General features: G+C 31.8%; 4 protein-coding genes across 4 annotated transcripts in view; 3 read left to right on the forward strand and 1 right to left on the reverse strand.

The window, feature by feature from the left end:
- Positions 1–14117, forward strand: part of LOC130669282 (glutamate decarboxylase) — a 29934-nt gene extending 15817 nt beyond the window's left edge. The window contains exons 7-11 of the mRNA XM_057472068.1: positions 788–855; positions 6368–6446; positions 9312–9461; positions 9534–9728; positions 9812–14117. Coding sequence (XP_057328051.1) covers positions 788–855; positions 6368–6446; positions 9312–9461; positions 9534–9728; positions 9812–9985 — 666 coding nt within the window. The 3' untranslated portion in view covers positions 9986–14117. The remainder of the gene's footprint in view (positions 1–787; positions 856–6367; positions 6447–9311; positions 9462–9533; positions 9729–9811) is intronic.
- LOC130669281 (myosin-2 essential light chain) overlaps positions 1–23041 on the forward strand; it is a 137550-nt gene that overhangs the window by 81542 nt on the left and 32967 nt on the right. The gene's annotated exons all lie outside the window — the stretch shown is intronic.
- Positions 15275–17545, forward strand: LOC130669271 (fumarylacetoacetase). Its single transcript, XM_057472048.1, has 7 exons — positions 15275–15430; positions 15771–16000; positions 16162–16302; positions 16372–16625; positions 16695–16901; positions 17008–17153; positions 17231–17545. Exons 1-7 carry the CDS (start codon positions 15347–15349, stop codon positions 17423–17425), a joined length of 1257 nt encoding a protein of 418 aa, XP_057328031.1. The 5' UTR covers positions 15275–15346; the 3' UTR covers positions 17426–17545.
- On the reverse strand, positions 19904–22666 carry LOC130669270 (histone deacetylase HDAC1). Its single transcript, XM_057472047.1, has 3 exons — positions 22475–22666; positions 20140–21498; positions 19904–20054 (listed from the first exon to the last, which is right to left on the reverse strand). The coding sequence occupies exons 1-3, from the start codon at positions 22521–22523 to the stop codon at positions 19990–19992; spliced, it is 1473 nt and encodes a 490-aa protein (XP_057328030.1). The 5' UTR covers positions 22524–22666; the 3' UTR covers positions 19904–19989.

The raw sequence follows: 23041 nt of genomic DNA on the forward strand, positions 1-23041 counted from the left end.
TAGGAATGGTTCCTATAATAGTATGGGAACTATTCCTATAATATTATAGGAATGATTCCCATAATGGTATACGAACCATTCCAATTGCATTATGGGAATCATTTCCATAATATTATGGGAATAGTTCTCATAGTATTATAGGAACCATTCCCATAATATTATGTTAATGGTTCCTATAATATTATAGAAAGTATTCCTATAAATTATAGGAACGATTCCTATAATTATAGGAACCATTCCTATAGTGTTATGGGTATCATTCCCATAATTATAGGAACTATTCCTATAATTATGGGAATCATTCCTATAATTATAGGAACCGCTCCCATAATTTATGGTCGTAATTCCTATGATGGTATAGGAAAAAATTTCACAAAATTATGGGAACCGCTGCCATAATTTTCTTTCCGTGTAGAGGGTTGGTTACGTTGAATTTTTTTACAGCAGCTGATAATTTTTATTCATGGAGGCGTAGCTTCTAAATAGTCTATAAAATCCAGAAAATACATGAAGAACTATACCGTCATTGAATAGTGATTTAAAATTATTCAAATACCTCAGGTTTACGTGAAGTAAATCCGCCGAAGGGATTTACGGCGCAAATGCCAAGTGCCTAAGCAGTCTTATCTTAAATAATAAATGTGGGAGCTTTCAAATAGCTTTAACTGCTGTATCACGACAAACTGCCGGGAAATTTTGAGAAAACCCGACTATCGACTCCAATTAAAATGAATTAGCCCTCAATTAGATGAAACAATAAAAGTATAAAATAAACTTTTTTTTTAAGGCTGCCTGGGGAGGTGGACTGTTGCTGTCACGAAAATACCGTCATCCCCGACTGACTGGAATCGAGCGGTAAGTCGATAAATTTTAAAAATTAACTCATTTATTTTTATAACCCGTGGGTATGAGTACTGAGAAAATTCGGGCATTCAATATCGGGAGAACCTGCGATTTGACACAAGGATTTGCCGTAAAAGCTCTTGCATACGAGCACACATGAGCCAAAGTAACGGCTCCAGATGATGCACGAGCTCGGGATTCTCCACCGGGACTTGGGAAATAGACTATCGACTCTGGACTATAGACACAGACTCTAGACTATAGACTATAGACTGGGGATCCCACACCCAGGGAGAGTTAATCCTCAAGTTTTATAGTTTATTGGGGCTTAGTTTGATGGAGTCCTTCAGAAAAAACACACACACACACACACTATTCCCTAGTCGAGGCAGCAGCTTTTACTGGGCTTATCGCCACCGAAATCGATAAATTGACGCGTTTTAGTACTTAAATGTATTTTCGTATAAAAATTACTTAGCATTACTATTCACTTTCAACATAATCCTTAATACAATCACTTTAAACCATAAAAACAATATTTTTTAAAGTCGAAGTCTAAATTACTCAGAAAGTTGGTAGGGGAGACCGGGGCAAGACGGCCCACCTGGGGCAAGAAGGCCCACCTCAAAAATTAACCAAAAATTTTTTTTTCTTGTTTTCTTTTGATTATCACAAATTTAGATTATTTACTCATTTTTAGCCCGATACGTGAAACTTGGAGCAAAATGAACCACTCAAAAATTCTAAAAGAAAATGTATTTCATAGTATTATAACCTAGTCATGATTAATTTAATAGAAATATCATTTTTTGGTTAATTATATGGATTTGGATTAAAATAGAGCATTTGAAAAAGTTAAAAAAACCAATAATCAATTTTCTACAGAAGTGAAAAAATGACTCGTATTATATCAAAAAAGGTTATTTCGAGTAATATTAAAGTAAATACAGTTGTTAAAGAGGAAAATATAAACATTTGTTACGCGGGAAATTTTTTTACAATTAAAAAAAAAAAATTTTTTTTTTCATTTTTTTTTCGGAGGGGGCCGTCTTGTCCCAAAAAAAAAAATTTTTTTTCAGGAGCTTCACCAAAATTTTGATGAATTGAGTTCAAGTTGGACAAGAGTAAATCGACTTGATGGTTAAAAGCCACAAATAATAATAACCGGCTTAGGTGGGCCGTCTTGCCCCGATCTCCCCTATGTTACTTTTTTTAAGAATAAAATTAAGGGATTTTGTGAAAATGTTTTGCTAAAGTAATTGGAAGAAGTGAAAGAAAATGAGTATTGTAATTTTTATGTAGGAGTACAAGTACAGAATACAGAGTACAGTGTAAAGAGTAAAATAAAAATGAGTGACTGTTGGCAGGCGAGTGCCGACACTGGCAACCCTTGAGCACATATCACTTGGGGGTCACATTTACTATCTTACGGTACTACAACATGTTAGCTGTACATTGTGCATTGTGGACCTTAATGTAGGGTGCAGAATGTAGATGTTTAGACACACGGGGGTGGTTTGTCTCGTCTGCTTCCCGGGGACTGCGGAGATTAATCCACGATTTGCATCCAAGCGCATCTGTTCTCTGGCCTTACATGGAATTCTACGCACACAGACACTTGGTAAAGAAAAGTGTATGATTACTCCCACGAGAACTATTTCGACTAGACTATGCTGAGATTTTTTTATTTTTTTTTTAATAAGAATTGTTTTTAGCCTGCGATTTATGAAATCATAATTTAAAATTTTACTCAAATTGTTTTTGCACAATTAAGGGGGATAGCCACTGTGAGGATCGAAAAAATAGGTGATTTTCAGGAATTTTTTTGACTGGAATAATAATGGAATTTGGGGATCGGGTTTTTTTGTTTTCTAAAGTATACATTGAAGATAATTCTCCTAAATTTTCATTAAAAAATATCATGTTGTTACAAAGTTATAAGCATTTTTGTGGAGCAACAAAAAAATTTCCCCCACCACGGTGTCATCTCTAACTCAAAAACGGATTATCAGAAACAAAAAAACCAAACGGCGTTGTAATCTGTATGCATGTGGTTATCGTTGCACATAGGGGATTTTGAAAATTTGGATTTGAAAAAAAATGGCGACATATTAAAAATTTTTTCGTTATTTTTTCTCATTTTTTTGGATTCAAACAGCCCTAAAAAATCTTAAAAATCAAAATTTTCAAAATCCCCTAAGTGCAACTTTAGCTACTGAATAGACGAATACGGCAAAAAAAAAAGTTGCGAATCGGTTGATATTTATGCAAATTACAGATGCCACCAGTTCAAAAAAAGTAGTTTCGAGAAAAATGCGTTTAAAGTTTTTAGTCGATGCAGCGGTCAGTTGACGCGCTGTCACAAAAATGACTATAACTCGAAAAATATTCGGAATTTTCATATAAAACTTTAGATACATATTTTTAAACATCTACACTTTGATTTAATAAAAAAAAAAAAAAAATTTTTTTTTTGAAATTTCACAGTGACCATCCCCCTTAAAGGGGTAGTTATTTAAAAGTAATTCAAATTTTCCTCATTAATTGTTTTTGTAAAAAAATAATTTTAACTCGAATTGCAAATAAATAAAAAACTTTATAAATTTATAATAAAATATCGACGAGTTTTGTACATAAAAAACGTGAAACTTTCTGTGAATTTTGATTAAAATGGGAACCCGAGGAAACAGCGCGATAAGAATGAGTGAAAAAATGTAAAGTGAGAGACAGCAGGGGAGTCGGATAAAGATAAAGTTGAAATATCCGCGGGCAGGAGCAACAGCTGGATCGGTTCCCCGAAGCGCATTTGCAGAACAGGAATCTCCTCTTATTGACGCTCTGGCCGTCCTGTGGAGCCGGTGAAGTACCGAGTAGTGAGTAGTGAGCCTGAAATAAAGCCCTGGTCCCCGACAACGCTGGATTAAACTCCGACAAAGGACACGTCAAGCTCTCCTTCCTATTTCCTTCTTCCTGCTCTCTTTCTCCCACAGATATATTTACAGACATCACACACACACACACAAGCAGCTTTTATGCTCTTATTTTTCATTATGTTTTTTATTTTACGCTCATACTCTGTACTCTGTACTCTGCATGCTCGCGATAAAGTCGAGCGATGATTATTACACGAGACGCCAGTTAAAAGAGCAAAGAAAATTTTTTTATAAATCTAAAAGTTCAAGGTTCGCTTTCTTTTATTATCATTTATTTTATCCTTCCTCTTACTGCACCAATTGTCCTCAAAATAATAGAGCTCATTCTCTATTATCTTCATTCCTCCGTACTACTCTGTGTACTTTTCTTTACAAACTCTTTTATTGTCTAAGAAAACCATGTCACAAATAAAAACTTTTTTAAAACAAACATTAATTATTTTTTTTTACAACAATAATTTCTATATTCTCTATTATTATTTAAAAAAAAAAAAAAATGTATGCATATTCAATCAAAGTAGAACCGAGTCAAGACTTCACCCGTTCGTTTTTGCTACTTTTCAATATTTTTTCGCTTTTTGAATTATGGAGAAAATTGAATTAGAAAAAAAATGTCGAACAATTTATCAGTTTTATGACGAAAAATTACAAATTCTCTCTAATATAAATTTTTTTTGTAATTTCAAATTAGAAAATCAATTTTATTAATTGATTCCAAGTTTTTTTTAGTAGCGAAGTCTGGGAAAATTTTTGAAGCTGTCGCAGCTTTTTAAAAATCTCCCAAATTTTTTTTACGAAATTTTCCGAATAATAGTCTATACTTTTTTTATTTATCGGTTCTATGACGAAAAATTTCAAATTCTCTCTAATCTAAATTTTTTATGTAATTTCAAATAGAAAATCAATTTTATTAATTATTCCAAGTTTTTTTTAGTAGCGAAGTCTGGGAAAATTTTTGAAGCTGTCGCAGCTTTTTAAAAATCCCCCAAGTTTTTTTTACAAAATTTTCCGAATAATAGTCTATACTTTTTTTCAATTTCTATAAATTTTCCCAACCATGACTCGAAAGAAAAAAAGTCGAAATTATTTACGGACGTTTATTGTTACGATAATAATATTTGATATCATGAATGATGATAAGTGTAATTGATTTACGGCAAGTGACAAGGATGTCCAATCGCTGGCCCTTTAACGCTCGTTCACTGGCAGATATAACATCAGTATCTAGAATATAGCAGAGCAGAGTACACACAACTGCACGAGACTTGAAGTGGCTCGTTCAACTTTCACGTCATTTCCAGTCACATACCATTAGTTACTCTTCGGCATCCTCATTTAAAAAAACCAACTATTAATGTCACAGACACTCCGTGTTCATCCCATCTCTATCTCTAATCCCGAATCCACTGGCCCATTTTCGTCTGATTAAAATTTAACAATTTTTAATTAAAATAAATCATAGTTACTTTTAATAACTATCCCTCGGAATCACGTGGCGCCATAAATCGGAGCCTCAAGCGAAAAATTTTAAACGCTCGAATAAATTTAAACGTCATTTAATATAACAGCCGAGCGGGAGAAATGATTAATGTTATACGTAGAGCTGAATCTGACGCATTTAGTTGTTCTTACCCTCGACCTCGGCCCTATTACCTCATGCAGCCGTGGCATTCAGAATCGAATATAGGTGTCAACCCCAAAGGCCACACTGCTGATATATATCACCCACACCCACGGACGCTAATTACCTATCGCTAATTGATTCAATAATTCAATAATGGCCATAGGGAAAGGGGGCGGGGCAAAACGGGCCCCCAAAGTTTTTAACATGAAAAGTGTTTGGGGCGGGGAAGGGGCAAAATGGGACATTGAGGCAAAATGGGCCACTGAGGCAAAATGGTCCCCTCAAAATTTTTAACATGAAAAGTGTTGGGGGGAGGGGGTAAAATGGGCTGTCTAGACTTTGAAAACCTACGAACATTTTTTAGCCAAACGGGTTCCTAAAATTTTTTTAACAGATATGATTAAAGAATTATGATAAGAGGCAAACTAGGTCACGAGTTCAACAGCATTACTAACTATTATTTTTTTCAAAAACAATTTATTCTATAAAATCGAAAATAATTAAAATATAAGCAATCAAGTAATGAAATTAAGTTATTTTTAGGTCCAAATTTTCACTATCAACTCTTTTTTATACTAAACACACAGCAAAAAGTTTCAAAACACAAAACAAGCGACAAACATACATTGAGTTTTGTTGGGGGCCCGTTTTCCCAACTTTTCAGGATTTTTTAATTTTCATAGACACAGCAAATTAACACCAAAAACTCAGCAGAAGGAAAAAAAAGTGAAACAAGCTGAAAAACTCGCATTATAAAAATTTTTTGAGGGGGGCCCATTTTGCCCCACATTTTTTAATTTTTTATTTTTAATGGACAGAACAAATTAACGTCAAATACTTAGCGAGGGAGTAAAAAAAAGTAATACAAGTAAAAAAAACTGAGGATTTGAAAATTTTTTTCTTAAGGGGCCCATTTTGCCCCCCCCCTTCCCCTATTCAAATCACTAATTTTTTTTTTCTATTCCAGAGCTGACTCCGTAACCTGGAATCCTCATAAATTGATGGGTGCTCTACTGCAATGCTCAACAATCCACTTCAAAGAAGATGTAAGTCCATAATTATTTAAAAACATTATCAAGATTTTTTTTTATTTCTGAGACTAATGATTTTTCATTTTATAAAAATAAAAAACCCTGACCGGGAATCGAACCGCTGACCTTCCGCTAACCGGTCGGGTACTGAGTAGACTACCGCAGCAAATTTTGATGGATGAAAACTAAATGACGTTCATAAATAACAAATATTATTGAAATATCTTGATAAATCTATTTTGCGGCAAGGGGTTGATGACGTAAACACGATGGACTTCAAGTATCGCGAAGGAAGGTCGTAAACTACACAGGGTACGGGACACTACAGTGGAATTTAATTAAACTAAGAGATAACATATGTTACCGAGAATACTGACTGACTGGAGCTATGGATGCTTTAGAGGGTTACATTCGACCCTATGCTACGGCACGTCGTAGTTATTGCTAACTCACCCCCAGCAGACTCGCACACACACACACACACACTCACCTACGCGCCCCGAAGATATTAAAATTCCACTCGCCGGCTGTTACACAAACCCCAAAAAATATTTTTTTCTTTCACAAGAAATTACGGGGGCGAGTCGTTTATTGCGATACGCAATTTTTTACACTACACTATTTTTCGCATCATTGTCATGAAAAAAAGGCAAGTCATCAATAACAAGAGAAATAATAATAATAAATATCTAGTATATATATATATTAGAGTGTCTCAAAAAATCGACTTTTTATTTTTTCTTGAAGAACATTAGAAAATCGACAGAGTATCTCTAGACAAAGACCCTGTTAAAATATGAGACCTTAATATTAATATTTAAAGGTGGCGATTCACGATTTTCTATTTTCCATTTAAATAACATGGGAAAAAAAAAATTTTAATTTTGGAATTTTATACCTCGGCGATGGCTTATTGAACAGATAAGTTCAGGATATATTTTTGTAGGGAATTGAACGCTCTACAAAAAAAGTCTCTTATCATTTTTTGATAAATCCATCTGTTCAAAAGTTATTGGAGCTCGAAGTCAAGTTAGAGTAAATTTCGAGATCTTTTTACTTTTCCGGCGAAATTATCGGACTTATCATAAAATGTCATGAGATCTTTTTTGTAGACAATTTTATTTCCTACAAATTATTGTTGATAAATTTTTTTCAAATTCTGCATTTTTTTCTAGTTATTTCCATTTTAATGCCAAGCTCCTAAAAAAGTAGTGTTCTGATCGATTTTAAGAGCTTGGCATTAAAATGAAAATAACTAGAAAACAATGCAGAATTTGAAAAAAATTTATCAATGATAATTTGTAGGAAATAAAATTGTCTACAAAAAAGATCTCATGACATTTTATGATAAGTCCGATAGTTTCGCCGGAAAAGTAAAAAGATCTCGAAATTTACTCTAACTTGACTTCGAGCTCCAATAACTTTTGAACAGATGGATTTATCAAAAAATGATAAGAGACTTTTTTTGTAGAGCGTTCAATTTCCTACAAAAACATATCCTGAACTTATCTGTTCAATAAGCCATCGCCGAGGTATAAAATTCCAAAATTAAAATTTTTTTTTCCCATGTTATTTAAATGGAAAATAGAAAATCGTGAATCGCCACCTTTAAATATTAATACTAAGGTCTCATATTTTAACAGGGTCTTTGTCTAGAGATACTCTGTCGATTTTTCAATGTTCTTCAAGAAAAAAAAAAAAGTCGATTTTTTGAGACACTCTAATATATATATATATATATATATATATGTTAAATATTAACAATTAATTCAGCGAATAATTTATTGATTAATAGATTGCGAGTGTAGGTGTCCCGAAATGGCGGAAATTCGATAAACAAAACCCGCCATTATGAAAACTGATAATAATAAACTTGTATAAATATATATACAGTGAAAGTAGTTAGTGAGGAGAACCCTCCGTGGGTGTGCATGTATTTATGCATATATATATAGATATTTGTCTTTGGTTCTATTTCCGGTGCGCATGTGTCAGAGTTGGGATAACTAAACACGAGGACGTGCGATATCGACCGGAACTCAGACAACATTTCCGCGATGCGCAAGCGAATCGCAGAACTTCACTTTAGCCTATTATATATCACTTTGACACACGGCCCACCCTTTTAGCCATTCAATCATGTCCGGATCCATATATAACACCTATCTATTTCAGACTGGACTATCAACGGATGATACCGAGCTCTATCACCGCCTGATCATTTTTTATTCTCCCATTTATCTTATATTTTAGACACCTTGGTTTCAATCTAATCGCTCAAATAGACTAGTTTCGGTCAATTTTACCCCTCCTTCACAAAATATTAGCAGATAAATTCTAAACTCATATCAATAACATCCTTATTCGCGATTTTGTAACTGTTCTGTATCTCGAAATCAATGCAGTGAAAAATTATAGGTTTTAATTAAATTTACGTTCTTTTCACACAACTTTGCTGTTAATTTACTAAATGATGGCAATAATTATCTCATTAAAGGGTCTTTTGATCAGCTGTAACCAAATGTCTGCTGAATATTTATTCATGACAGACAAACTCTACGATGTTAGATACGACACTGGTGACAAAGTAATCCAATGTGGTCGTCACAATGACATTTTTAAATTGTGGTTGCAAGGCACCTTGGTTTCAATCTAATCGCTCAAATAGACTAGTTTCGGTCAATTTTACCCCTCCTTCACAAAATAGTAGCAGATAAATTCGAAACTCATATCAATAACATCCTTATTCGCGATTTTGTAACTGTTCTGTATCTCGAAATCAATGCAGTGAAAAATTATAGGTTTTAATTAAATTTACGTTCTTTTTACACAACTTTGCTGTTAATTTACTAAATGATGGCAATAATTATCTCATTAAAGGGTCTTTTGATCAGCTGTAACCAAATGTCTGCTGAATATTTATTCATGACAGACAAACTCTACGATGTTAGATACGACACTGGTGACAAAGTAATCCAATGTGGTCGTCACAATGACATTTTTAAATTGTGGTTGCAATGGCGTGCCAAGGTACCTTCAGTTCTAAATCCAAGCCCAGCAAACAACAAACCGAAATTTTGATAATAACAAATAATATTTTAGGGTACCGAGGGCTTCGAAAAACTGATCGACAAACTGATGGAACTGAGTGAATATATGGTCAAGCGCATTAAGCAAATGTCTGATAGATTCTACCTGATCCTAGAACCAGAACTGGTCAATGTCTGTTTCTGGTACTTGCCAACACGGGTACGAAACATGCCACACAGTCCTGAGAGGGAAAAAATTCTCGGCGAGGTCAGAATTTATTTTTTCAGTCTCCGATCACTTCGAGTGACAACAAAAAAAATTTAACTGGGAAATTTATTATTTTTCTGCAGATCTGTCCCATTCTAAAGAACAGAATGATGGAATCCGGTACATTGATGGTTGGCTACCAGCCAGACGACCGCAGACCAAATTTCTTCCGTAACATAATATCGAGTGCTGCAGTAACGGAAGCTGACATCGATTTCCTACTCGCTGAAATGGATCGACTTGGCCACGATCTCTAAGCTGTCACCTCAGAAGTTATTGTTTTATTATTACTATCATTTAAAATCACGCTTATAATTTTAAATTACAATCTGACTATTGATACCACGAGGCAACCATGAATATTGAATCAAGACATATGAATCTCTCGTAAGGTGTCCAAGTGTACCGACGGTCTTATAAACTTAAACTGCTTTGCCAAAGACTGTCAATGCACTTGTCACTTTACCAAATTTAGTAAATACTTAAAAGAAACTGTTAAATTATAACCAAATCATATAAAAATATATAATTTATTGACAAACGTTGGTCTTAATTGAAAGTGGACATGACTAGATTTTTAAGCGACTCAGCATATCCAAATATAAATAAATAAATAAAATATTATAAATATATATTAAAATATATGGAGATTAATGCAAAGTATTTAACTATTTAATTATAAATCACGACGGAATTGTTTATGAATTGAAATAATGCAAGGAATTGTACGCGAGCTGGCTCGGAAAATAAATATTTTATGGCAGATAAATATCGAGATAAATATTTTAAAGATAAAGGGGATAAGTGTTAAAAGAATATTAGAAGGGACTGTAAGAATCGTGGGTTTCATTACTCTTCGTTTAATTTTTTTTTCCTTTTCTTTTTTTTAGAAATAACGCAAATAGTTTGGAGCCATATTTTATTTTTAAAATTAATATTATTAATTTGACGCCCGAGCGGATCCGAATTACGGTAAATTCCCGTATTTTACCGCAAAATGCCGTAATTTACTTCGAATTTGCCGTTAATTACTAAACTTTACGGAAATTTACGTCAATTCATCTGAATGCGGTAAATTACGGTATTTTTACGGTAAATATCGCAGTATTGCCGCAAATTTTACGTTGAGTTGCCGCAATTTTACGAAAAATTGCCGCATTTTACGGTAAATTACGGCAATTCATCTGAATACAGGAAATTACGGCATTTTACGGTAAATATCGCAGTATTGCCGCAAATTTTACGATAAATTGCCGCATTTTACGGTAAATTACGGCATTTTACGGTGAATATCGCAGTATTGCCGCAAATTTTACGTTGAGTTGCCGCAGTTTTTCAAAAAATTGCCGCATTTTACGGTAAATTACTGCAGTTCATCTGAATACGGTAAATTACGGCATTTTACGGTAAATATCGCAATATTGCCGCAAATTTTACGATAAATTGCCGCATTTTACGGTAAATTACGGCATTTTACGGTAAATATCGCACTATTGCCGCAAATTTTACGTTGAGTTGGCGCAATTTTACGAAAAATTGCCGCATGTTTCGGTAAATTACGGCAATTCATCTGAATACAGTAAATTACGGCATTTTACGGTAAATATCGCAGTATTGCCGCAAATTTTACGATGAGTTGCCGCAATTTTAAGATAAATTCGCCGTAAAAAGCGGGATTTTACCTAAATTATCGTAATTTGTCTCTTTTGCGGTAAAATCCCGTATTTTGCGGTAATTTACGGTAAATTGCGCTAGTTTACCGTAATTCGGATCTGCTAAAGTGAAATATTAAAAGAAAAAAAAAATTAATAACTAACGAAAAGTATATTTAGCATGAAAATTATAAAATTAAAAAAAAAATATACAAAACCATGAAAGTACATGCTTTTTAAATTTAAATGACTTATTTATATTATTTAATTTAATTAATAATAATTAGCAAAAAAAACAGTCAATATTTTAATAAAAACAAATTTTCTTTTTTTTTCGAGAATTATGGAAAAAAGATTTAAAAATAATAAATTCGAAAATATATAGATTTTACTCGACATTATTTAATGACCATCAGCAAATAATGACTAAGTTCAATAAAAATTATTTATAGATGTAATGAAAAAAAAAAATATATATATATATATATTAATATAAATTATAAATACAAATGAATATGTATTTATGTATTATACGTTTGCGTATAAACAATATATACCCTTTAGAAAAAAATAAATAAATAATTTTAAAAAACGCGCATGTGTAGAAGGGCAATAAAAATATCGGCGTCAATTCAGATCTGATAAATAATTAAAATAAATACGAGAATAAAAAAAAACTATGCAGTATTTAAAGTTGAGAAAATGTACGTCCAGTGTAGAAAATGCAACGCATTATTTAAATAATATAAAAAAGTATATATTTAAAAATATTATTTATTAAAATGAACGTGGTGTATTTTTAGATTGACAATTAATTAAATTAACCGACAAAAGGTATAATATTAATGACAAACAAAATAATATCTCCCGTTGAATTGTGAAAACTATTTTATTGACTAATGATCGATTCATTAGTCAGAAGCGTTACTATTTTTCCCAAACTAGTTTATGTCTATCAACTTAAAATAAATCTGTATAAAGTTACTGTTATTGAGAATATATTTTAAAAATATTTATATTATTATTTCCAATTAAAAATTATTATTTTATTTAAGAGCTTTCTCAAACAATGTCCCCTACTTTTCAAAAATATTCAACGATCTTGAACTGTCATGGCCGTATTTGAATTTTATTAATTAATTAAAAAAGAACTAGAGCATTAATTAAAAAAAGGACAACGGACACTTTCAGAGGTATAGATTTAAAAAAAAATATTTACTGCTTTTATCAGTTAGGGGTAAAACGAAATTTTAATAAAATTTTCTTGTCATAATTTAAAATTTCGAATTTTTTAGTCTGACATTTATTTGAATTTCGATTAACTTCCCGCTAGTGATGCAAAATGGTCATCATTTTTATTTAATTTTATGTTCAGTCAGATCATATCTGCCTTTCATTATTACTCCCAACTGGTAACAGCAGTAAATTATTTTTTTAAATCTAGGGTAGAGGTACCATTTGTGGCCACTGCTCCACTTTTCGACATTTAATCCTTTATTTTAATTAATAAAAAAGTGTAAAATAAAATTTTCATTTTAATAGCGGGATCGAAATATCTTCAAAGATATTTTAAAAAATTGATTATGTTATTTGGTCTTTTACAAACTATTTTATTTAAATTTTTACTGGCCCTAAAGTGGCCAAAAACGGTACCTCTACTCTATATCTCGGAAAAATTGTAGGGGAGGGTGGGGCAAAGTGGGCCCCTTAGGGCAAAGTAGGCCCCCCTAAAATTCGGAAAGCTTCCAATATTTTTGGGCAAAGTGGGCCCCCCTAAAATTTGAGAGCAAAGTGAGCACACTGAAATTTTTTATGAACGAGGCTCATAATAAGTCACCTTTATTTTTTTACGACTATTCATTTATTACTTATTAGCTTATTTATGGCTTACCCATTTTTGCCCACTTTGCCCCATATTTTAAAATTCGTAATTTATTATGAACACAGCTTATTCATAACATTTTCAAAGTGAAGAATTTAAAAAAAGTAAAACGAGCAATAAATTTGTCTCACACAATTTTTTTAGATGGGGGCCCACTTTGCCCCTAATTTTCGATTTTTCAATTTTAATGGACACAGCTTATCAATGTTAAATAACAAACAAGGGCATATAAAGTAGTGTAACGAGTAAAAAAAAGTAAAGATAATCCCATTTCTAGCTTACGGGGCCCACTTTGCCCCACCCTCCCCTAACTATGTCATCTTTTTCAATTAATAATTTGACTTTTTTCAATTAATTAATAAAATTAAATTACGGTCATGACACTTGGAAGTCATTGAATATTTTCAAAAAGTAGGAGGCACTGTCTGAGGACGCCCTTAATTGAAATTTCATCTTGTATATACACTAACATCTTTCGTTAAATCATTGTCATTGTAATTTATGGTAGGACTTAAATATAATATTCAAAGCGGTGAGCATAATATTAGTGAGCTTGCTAATTTAATTTAACAAAAATGTTAATAAATAAAACGACAAAATCATACGTCTTCCACCCGCTGATAATTAAATGTTAGTGCCGTTTGATTAATTGATTAGAAATTTTAAATTTGTTTCCGTCACAAGTGCAACGAGATTATAAAATGTATAAGACGGACTTTTTAAATTTTGTTGATTGATTGTTAATTTTAGTTGATATATTTATTATTATTGTTGTAGTAATTATAATCGTTTAAATTGCCTAAATATTATCCTGTATGTGAATATTCAAATAAAATGCTGTTATCCTAATAAAAAGTATTTCCTCTTGTATTTTTTTATTTATTAATTTCCAAACTTTGGTAAAAATCTTTTCAGTATTTTCTATTATTGACATCGAAAAAGCCTAAAAAATAATGTGGGATGATAATCAATTGGTAGAATGAAAAAAAAATAAATAAATAACCGATCGACCCATAGAGAAGACGCTCAGACACCCTGATCAACTGAAATCGATCGAATTAAACAGAATTAAATTTTTAATTCTATTTAATTCAGATAAATTCTGTTAATTCTGTACCTAACTTAAAAATAAATCCTGTATAATTCGGCAGGAAAACCAGAATTTGTCCAAATTAAAACGAATTTAAATCATTCTATTCGGTTTAATTCTGATTAATTCTCCAATTTCTGGTTCTGAATCCGAATTAAACTGAATTAAAACGAATTTGAATATTTTAAATCGGTTTTATTCTGTTTAATTCAAATTCAAATTTTCAATTCAGTTGAATTCTGTTTTGCAGAATTCGACAGAATATAACAGAATTAAAATTTTTAATTCGGTCGAATTCAGTTGTTTAATCAGGGCACTCAAAATATTTTTTAACTTCAGTACTTTATGTGATTCCCTGATTAAACAACTGAATTCGATCGAATTAAACAAAATTAAATTTTTAATTCAGATAAATTCTGTTAATTCGGTACCTAACTCAAAAATGAATTCTGTCTAATTCGGCAGGAAAACCAGAATTTGTCCAAATTAAAACGAATTTAAATAATTCGATTCGGTTTAATTCGAAAATAATTCTCCAATTTCTGGTTCTGAATCCGAATCAAACTGAATTAAAACGAATTTGAAATTTTTAAATCGGTTTTATTTTGTTTAATTCAAATTCAAATTTTCAATTCAGTTGAATTCTGTTTTGCAGAATTCGACAGAATATAACAGAATTAAAATGTTTAATTCGGTCGAATTCAGTCGTTTAATCAGGGATTTTATCTGCATCTAAGAAAAAACAATTATTTAAATTTTAAACTTCAATTAATTAAAATAAAATAGTAATTTTTGTTTTTATATTAAAAGTAACCAGTTTTACGGTAAAACACGTTTTGATAATTTTAAAACTAATAAACATGTGAATAATCAACGAGCTAGTCGACCTCGATAGCGCCGGGATCACTAGTAACTTTTCAGCGGTTCGTGGATTCGTTTTAATCTACGCCGCGATATTGTACGCGACGGTGCTGCAACTGCTCAAGAATAAATAATGAAGTCTTTTATCAATTATTCACGAGACTGCGAGTTTCCCATTGAAAATTTGCCGTACGGAGTTTTTTCTACGTCTGACCAGGTAACGATTTTACTACTCGTTCAAAAATTACATATTTTTATAATTGTGTATTTATATTTATCCGATAATTTATATCCTTGGATCATTGAAGGCAGAGGTTATGGCTAAATTATAAATTCATCTATGCTAGTATTTTTTTATTTAAAAAATAATCAAATCGTAATTGATTAATTTTTTTATCAAATTACTGCCTTTGATTAAGAAAATAAAAAAAAACTAACAGCTGAGCTGTCCTTAATAATGAAGGATTTGGGAACCGGGTGATGGTAAAAAATATTTTCGCCGGTAAAAATTAAACCGCGGGATTTTCAAATTATTTTTTTTTCTTAATTTATTTCAGTCACAGAAACATGTCGGAGTGGCGATTGGTGATCAAATACTCGATTTGTTTGCGATATCCCACTTATTTACCGGACCTCTGTTATCTGGGAAGCAACAAGTCTTTCGACAGGATTGTCTCAATGACTTTATGTCACTCGGAAGACCCGCTTGGCTCGAAGCAAGATCGACTATTCAGAATTTGTTGTCTCCCTCAAACACGAAACTTCAAGAAGAGCCTCTGAGATCCAAGTAAATTTTATTTTTACCTCACAGTTAATAATCCAAAGCCTTCCATATTTTATTATTACCCTCAATTAGACCCAGGGATTCAAAAAATGCCAATTATTTGGTTTCAACCAACGGTAATTACAAGAAATAAAATTATGTTCTAACTTGAAATTTAATTTCAGAGCTTTTGTCAAACTAGAATCAGCGACGATGCATTTGCCAGCAAAAATAGGAGATTACACGGACTTTTATTCATCAATTCATCATGCTACTAATGTTGGAATCATGTTCCGGGGGAAAGAAAACGCTTTGATGCCAAACTGGTACCCGAATAATAAATTACCAATTTTTTTTTAAATTAATAAATTACTGATAATCAGATTTTTTGGTAGGAAATATTTGCCAGTGGGTTATCACGGTCGCGCAAGTTCAGTAGTAGTATCAGGAACTCCACTGCGTCGTCCTCGAGGACAAACTGCTCCCGTGGAAGGTCAAGCCCCAGTCTACGGAACCTCGAAGCTGATGGACTTCGAACTAGAAGTTGCGTTTTTCGTCGGTGGACCTCCGACTAATCTCGGGGATTCAATCCCCGCTACGAAAGCTTACGAGCATATTTTTGGAATGGTTTTGATGAACGACTGGAGCGGTAAATTTTCAACCAATCAACTGACTGCTCGCTTACATAAAATTTAGATGATTTATTCAAAAATTCCAGCAAGAGACATCCAGAAGTGGGAGTACGTGCCCTTGGGTCCATTTGGTGCAAAAAATTTCGGGACAACTATTTCACCATGGGTCGTAACTATGGAAGCTCTGGAACCTTTCAAAGTTCCTAACATGGACCAGGATCCAAAACCTTTTGAATATCTCCAGCACAGTAATTTCTGTAACTTTGATATAAAACTTGAAGTCGACATCAAAAGTATTTTCATTTCAAATTATTCGAACGATTCTAATTAATTAATTAATTAATTAATTAATTAATTAATTAATTAATTAATTAATTTCTCAATGGCCTTAAATTCCAGCACCTAAAGGAGTTGTCACCACAGTGTCGCGTAGTAACTACAAATACATGTACTGGACACCTCAGCAGCAACTTGCCCATCACACGGTAACAGGATGTAATATCAACCCTGGAGATCTGATGGCATCCGGTACAATAAGCGGCGAAGTAAGTTCATATAATTAATTTATATGAATGCTAATTGTCAATTATTGACTGTAATTAATTATTAATTATTACTGTAGACTGCTGATTCATTCGGATCCATGCTGGAGTTGTCATGGAAAGGAACCATGCCTGTATCAATGCAAGACGGAAGTACAAGAAAATTCCTTCAAGACAATGACGAAGTTATAATTCGCGGATATTGCGTTGGAGATGATTACAAAGTTGGATTTGGAGAATGCGCTGGAAAATTATTACCTGCCTACTCTGAATAATTATTTTTATATCAAATATATATTTTTGTAATGCATTTAAATAAAAATTCATTCTGTATTTTTAAATAATAAAATTTTAATGATCCTGAAGTTAACAGACAGTTTATAATTTTAGGATTTTTTTATCACAAAAAATTTATGAGAAAAAAAAAAAATAAAAAAATGCACTTGTAGAAAATTCAAAAAACTATATGTGCAATTTTTCAAAAATTTTTTTTTTTTGTTATTTATATTTAAAAAAAAACCAAAAATTATTTGACGTCGGCTAACTTCAGTATCATAAATTTTAATGATAGTAAAGTTAGCAGACATGTGAAATTTAAAAAATTTTTTTTAACAGATAAATAATGAAAAAAAAATATTTCTAAAAAAATGCACACGTCAGAAATTTCATAAACTATACGTGCAATTTTTCAAAATATTTTTTTTGATATTTATTTTTTGTTAAAAAAAATCCAAAAATTTTTAAATGTCTGCTAACTTTATCGTCATTTTTTTTTGGGTTCGAGCCATCAATTATTTGAACTTCAGTCCACAATTAATTTAATTTATAAGATTATAAATTTAATATTAATCAAAATTAATTAGTACTGACACTAAAAAAAATGTCAGACGTTTTAAAATTGACACTCATTAAATTTAATACTAACGTTAGATTGAATAAAATTTTTTTAATAAATCTAGATCATTTATAAATTTATGATCGCGAAAATGTATGACTTAACATAAAATTTTTAAAAACCGACTTACCGACCGGTGAAATTCAAAATTCAAGCTCCCGCTCAAAATGGCCGCTGCTCAACACTTTTACTGATCACGAAAAAAAATAAAATAATCACTTTACACATTTAATTAATCACTATTATCACTCACACACTTTTTTTATCACATAATTAATCACTTGAAATAATAATTTATAATTAAAAACTTTTTTTAACGACACCAAAAACTATTTGAACTTCCACTGATGCCGAGCCGACCGTTTGCGAGTAATTTCTGAAATGAACTGCAGCCGTCCAGCAAAACGTATCAGTGCTGCCATCTTGCCGCGAAAAAAAAATTCAAATTAAATAAATTATAATAATTTTAATTAACGATACTGAAGTCAGCCGATGTTTAATGATTTTTTTCAAAATTATAAATTATAAAAAAAAGTTTTACAAAATGTCACCTATGGTTTTTTTCTATTTTCTTAATATACAAATTAAAATTTTTTTTTCTTATTCAAAAAATTGTTAATTGTTTGCTTACTTCAGGATCATTTTGAATTCCTGATCCCCGACATTTTGAGACAATTAATTAAATATGATTCGAAAATTTCTAAGATAATTACAAGACATGCGCAAAAAAATTCGATTATCGGAAATTATTTAATCCGAGGAAATTTTCTCTGCCTCTTTTCCGTCTCAAGTCCCAAATACTAAATTTAGAAAATTTAATCAATTAATTAATTAAATGAAGTAACACTCAGTCATATGTGACAGTAATAAAAATATATATATATGAGTGCGAATGTAGCAGTCATCAGACATATTTAAAATTATAAATAAATATAGTAAATAATTAATAAAATAAAATTTTTTAAAAATGCGCATTAAAAAAATTAATGTGCATTTTTTATAAATATTATTTTTAAAATTATTTACTCTATTTTTTCATAATTTTAAATTTGTCTGATGTCTGCTACATTGACACTCATAAAAATATATAAAATTTGCCCATAATTTAAAATGAATTTTATTTAAATATTAAAACCCACCAATCAGAGATAATTAAATAAAAATAATAAATTATTTTATGGTATTATCATTTATTTATATAAATTTTTAAAAATTAATTCGAGTTATAAATTTAATTACAATAAACTTAAAACTTGATCAAGTCTTTTGAATTCGCAACTTAATAATGAAAAAAAAATAAAATACATTTACCGCTTTATTTACACAATAAGCTAAACAATAATTAGGAGACACAACAAATTTAGCTGGAAAAAAATGACGAATAAAAAAAAGTTACTTAGACATAATCGGTAATCGAATTATTACCTATCGGCAAAAGTAACTATCAGCAATTATGTATTTACAAAAAATAACCTGCGTATAAAATTTATTGAAATAATATAAAAATTATCAAGTCCATTGGTAAATACTTAGTCACTCTTTAAATTAACTAGACGACTTACTTATCGTAATATTAATTATTAACTTTTAAAATTTAATCATCAGATTGTAGTCAGCGGACTTAATCGCTCGCCACGAACATTTCATTATTGCAACTATTAATTAATATTAATTACTATAATTAATCAATTTATTTATTCAAGTAGACATATGTGGAGTGATTTGATTGATTGATTAATTAATTAACGCGACATATGTTTACTTAATTTCGATTTACAAAATCAAGTGTTCGTAGTAGCAAGTAAAGTACCTGACATAAGTATAGATGTTACTTAATTATAAATAGAAATCACTGATATAATAATTTATAGTATTATTTTTATTAATTAATTAATTAATAAATTAAATTTTATGAATTTATCCAGCCTTGGAGCTGCTTTACTATCAAGGATTAGTTGACTCCTTCTTCGTCTCCTCGTTCAATATGTTGTTTTTTTCATCCTTTTCATCTGTAAAAATTTTTATTCATTTATTAGACCAACTACTAATTAATTAAATCAATTAAAAACTTAATTAACTAAATATAAATTATACCTTTAGCTTCATTCTTAATATCATCCTCTTTTTTGATATCAGTCTCCATGGGCTCCTGTCCTTTTTCGAGCCTTGGCCTCTTCCTCGCACCCTTGAAAGATCTGTTGTCTCTGCGCCCGCCCTCTCCTTCGTCTTCACTATCACTGTACTCGTTATCATGCTGGATCCTCTTGTCGATGTCCCGCTGAGGCAGTCTTTCATCAGGATTAACCTTCTCTTCAGCTTCGGAGTCTTCAATGTTGGCGCCGTCTTCGGGAATCGCCTGGACTTGGACACCAGGAGCATGCGGAAGCATCCGAAGATTTTCAAACAAACGAGTCTTTATTTTCTCCAAGTACTCAATTGTATTTTGGTTGCCCATATTGGACGGACTGATGTGGAGTTTAAAATCGGGTCCAAAATATTCAAAGTAGTCGTTGTAAGGAAGTTCATTTGCGATTTCGCATCCGAGAGCAACCGAAGTCTCGTATGTCCAACATCTTGACACATTTCTGATGGTGTATCCGCCCCCGCCGACCATCAAGAATGGGAGGTTGTATTTCTTTACAAATTCAACGCATTTACCATGACCGCGGACTGTGAGGTTGAAGCATCCAAGCCGGTCGCCGGTTAAAGAGTCGGCTCCGCATTGCAGGACCACCGCAGAAGGTTGGAAGGTTTCCATTACTTTTGAAATTATTGGAACGAAGATGGACTCGTAGCTGTCGTCATCCATGCCGTCGCGAAGGGGAATATTGACGGCGTAATATTTCCCTTTACCCGCTCCGATGTCTCTCAGGTCACCAGTGCCGGGGAAGTACTCGCCGTACTTGTGGAAAGACACCGTCATCACTCGGTCAGTTGTGTAGAAAGCTTCTTCTACTCCATCCCCGTGATGGACATCGATATCAATGTACAGAACACGCTGGTGGTACTTAAGAAGCTCCAGGATACCCAAGACAATGTCGTTGACGTAACAGAACCCGGAAGCTTCGCTCTTCTTGGCGTGATGGAGACCTCCGCCCCAGTTGATACAAATTTCTGAAGCCATTTTGTTCAACTTGACGGCCGCGGCCACTGACCCACCGGCGGACAACTGGCAGAACTCGTAGAGACCATCGAAGACTGGACAATCTTCCCCCACATTGAACCTCTGCATCTGTTTGTTGTACTCAGACATATTGTCGGGGCGAATCGACCGTAGAAATCGAATGTACTCGTCGCTGTGGAATTTGGTCATCTCGTCGGCTGTCGCTTTGTGCGGCCGGTAGATCTCCATTTTCCTGTAGAGCCCGTAGTTCAACAGCAAGTTGTGGGTCATGCGTATTCTGTGCGGCTTCATCGGGTGACCTTGCCCGTAATAATAATTTCCAATGTCACCTAGAATTAGATTGAATTTTTTTTTAATATTTTACGCGCGAAAATATTAAATTACAAATTAATAAATTAAAATAACTCCAAATTAATCAATTAAAAATATTAATTATCAGCTATAAATTATTATTTAGTAATTAATTTGTATAATAAATTTACTCCATTTTTTAAAGTAAATTAATACGAGTGTGAATGTAGCAGACATCAAACAAATTTAAAATTATAATGGAGTAAATAATTTGAAAAAAATATTTTAAAAAAATGCACTTATTAATTTTTGAATTCTCTAAATGAGTATTTTTTTTTAATTAAATTATTTACTCTATTTATTTATAATTTAAAAATTGTCTGACGTCTGCTACACTCAGACTCATAAATTAATTTATTATTAATAAAAAAAAAAAAAAAATTAAAATCAACTCTAAAAAAATTTGCTAAATAATAAAAATAAAAAAAATTGGAGGTTATTTTAATTTCGATAGAGTTTATAGAATAATGTGAGGGAGGACGCGATTTTTTTTTAAATAAATAATAATGACGGCAAACAAAAAAAATAAAAATAATAATAAATAAACATTGAATCTTATCTTAATAATAGAATAAGATCAAGTAATAAAAAATATGAACATGATTTATCATAAAATATATTGTTTTTGTAAAGTTAACGCGAGAGATTTAATTTATCACTACGGTCACGTACTCATGGCGTCTTTTGCAAACTACGGTCGCGCTTTTCAATAAACCGACGAATCTCTCGGCTTAACGGTAGCAAAACAGTATCACTGGATAAAAAAATCATTTTACATAAATTCTTATACTATTTTTATTTAAAATATGAGTATTTGATGACGTAGTGAACTTATGGATGATTTAAAATAATAAATAAAGTAAAAATACGAAGAGTAAAAAAACTACTGCGGGGTAAAGCGTCACGTTGTTGGGTTAAGATTTAGAGATTAAATTTAAATAAAAAAACACTCACTGTCATAATAATAGCAAACACGTTTTTTACTATGCGGCTGAATAGACATTTTGATTAATTTATTAACTTAAATACGATTATTAATTAATTTAGATAATTTTATTTAAGACAAAACACGCGGCAACTTTGGAGAGTTCAGGATCTGACTGAAAACTGAAGCCAAAAGCCAAAGCCAACTGGAATGAGGGAGATCAGGAGAAAGAGATAACCCGAGAACTGATGGTAGAAGAGTGACATTACTCAAGTGTTCTGTGATGTGAGGGTTCTTTTGGTTGCTAAAAGATGGCGCGCGAACGCGGGCTAATTATGGTGAATTCAAATTATATAAATAATGATAATAAAGACGGATAATTACAGAGTACTCTTACGAAGTAGAGTAAATATCATTCAGGAAATTATTATTTACATCTTTTTTTAGAAATTTTCACGGTATATTATCTGGTACTTGACACGTGTCCATTTAAAATTTTAAAGGAAAATAAAAACAAGACACCGCAAAAAATAAAAAAATTCATTTTTCATGACTGAAATTTCCCTTTACAGGAAAAAAAAAACCAAAAATATGCA

Source organism: Microplitis mediator, chromosome 6 (genome assembly GCF_029852145.1).
Source record: "Microplitis mediator isolate UGA2020A chromosome 6, iyMicMedi2.1, whole genome shotgun sequence".
Taxonomy (NCBI): Eukaryota; Metazoa; Arthropoda; class Insecta; order Hymenoptera; family Braconidae; genus Microplitis; species Microplitis mediator.